Consider the following 1863-nt stretch of genomic DNA (forward strand, 5'->3'; position numbering starts at 1 on the left):
TATTTTCCTCAGTGATTAATCAGTGAAACAAATAGATAGTTGTTGTCAAGAGACAAAATCTGGACTGGCCCAAATTGGAAAGAAATACCCAAAGGGTTTATATGAAAGATAGTATGAGGGGCAGCCTGGGTGGCTCTGTGGTTTAGTGCCACCTTCAGCCAGGGGCCTGGACCTGGAGACCCGGGATCGAGGCCCACGTCAGACTCCCTGCATGGAGCCTGCTTCTCCCACTACTTCTCTCTCTCTCTCTCTCTGTCTTTATTTATGAATAAATAAATAAAATCTCTCTCTCTCTCTGTCTTTATTTATGAATAAATAAATAAAATCTTAAAAAAAAATAGTATGAGGATGAATGAAAAAGCAAAGGGAACAAAATAGAGCCCAAAGGAATGATTTTAAGGAACTGCGAGTAAGAACTGAGATAGAAAGAATAAAAGTTGGATACTAAATAGTAAATTGTTGAGATTATTAATATGTCAGCATTACTGTTATTTCTTATTCTAGACAAAGACCTTGTGAATTAATTAAGACTGAGAAAATCCACAAAAGCTTGTAAGGTTTGAAGTGAAAAATAGCCTCATGACATGCTCCAGAAAGATGGACAGAAAGAAACAATACTGATTTTTTAGTGGTCGTAACTCTTGAGAGAGTTCTTCACTTGAAAAAACCTACCATGTGGTCCAACAACAGTGCTGCTCCCTTCTTGCTAACTGGCTTCCTGGGCTCAGAGGCAATTCACCACTGGATCTCTATTCCCTTCTTTATGATCTACTTCTCCATCCTTTTGGGCAATGGCACACTTTTCTTCCTCATTTGGAACGACTCCAGCCTTCATGAGCCCATGTACTATTTCCTGGCTATGCTGTCAGGTACAGACCTTGGGATGACACTAACTACAATGCCCACGGTCCTGGGTGTCTTATTGCTGGACCAGAGGGAAATTTCCCAGGGTGCCTGTTTCACTCAGTCCTACTTCATTCATACCCTGGCCATTGTGGAATCGGGTGTGTTGCTTGCCATGGCCTATGACCGATTCATCGCCATCCGCACTCCTCTGAGGTATAACTCCATTCTTACCAATTCTCGGGTGATGAAGGTAGGACTGGGCGTACTAATGAGGGGCTTTATGTCTATTGTGCCCCCAATCATGCCACTCTACTGGTTCCCATATTGCCGTTCCCATGTTCTTTCCCATGCCTTTTGCCTCCACCAAGATGTCATGAAACTTGCCTGTGCTGATATTACATTTAATCGTGTGTACCCAGTCATTCTGGTTGCTTTGACTTTCTTCTTAGATGCTCTCATTATCCTCTTCTCTTATATTTTAATCCTGAAGACAGTTATGGGTATTGCCTCTAGAGAAGAGCGAGCTAAGGCCCTTAACACCTGTGTCTCACATATTAGCTGTGTCCTGGTCTTTTATATTACTGTGATTGGCCTGACTTTCATCCACAGGTTTGGGAAGCATGCACCACATGTGGTCCACATCACCATGAGCTATGTCTACTTTCTCTTTCCTCCATTCATGAACCCCGTTATATATAGTATGAAGACCAAGCAAATTCAGAGAGGCTTCATTCGCCTATTTTCTCTACACAATAGGGCTTGAGCTTTCATTTCAACAATCTTGATATTTCTGGGATTTTTTCATTTCCTGTTATTGGAAGAGAAGCTTGGTTTTATACTCAGTGTCTTTTTTCAGAGTTATATGAGACATAAAGCTATACGTTGACCTGTGCCTTGGCATCTTTATATTAGAGCTATTGTTCTCCTTTCTTTATTATTTGTCCATCCACTGAGTGTTCCCTCAGAAGATATCATCCCCAACCACTCTTTTTATCTGACTTCTTGCTGATTGCCTTG

The 1863-nt window shown here is 41.5% G+C and overlaps 1 protein-coding gene across 1 annotated transcript; it reads left to right on the forward strand.

Moving 5' to 3' along the window:
• The first annotated feature begins 673 nt into the window (after window positions 1-673).
• Window positions 674-1609, forward strand: LOC121476461 (olfactory receptor 51B4-like). Its single transcript, XM_041730503.1, has one exon. It carries the CDS (start codon window positions 674-676, stop codon window positions 1607-1609), a length of 936 nt encoding a protein of 311 aa, XP_041586437.1.
• The last annotated feature ends 254 nt before the right edge of the window (window positions 1610-1863 follow it).

This window comes from Vulpes lagopus, chromosome 15, assembly GCF_018345385.1.
Source record: "Vulpes lagopus strain Blue_001 chromosome 15, ASM1834538v1, whole genome shotgun sequence".
Classification (NCBI taxonomy): domain Eukaryota; kingdom Metazoa; phylum Chordata; class Mammalia; order Carnivora; family Canidae; genus Vulpes; species Vulpes lagopus.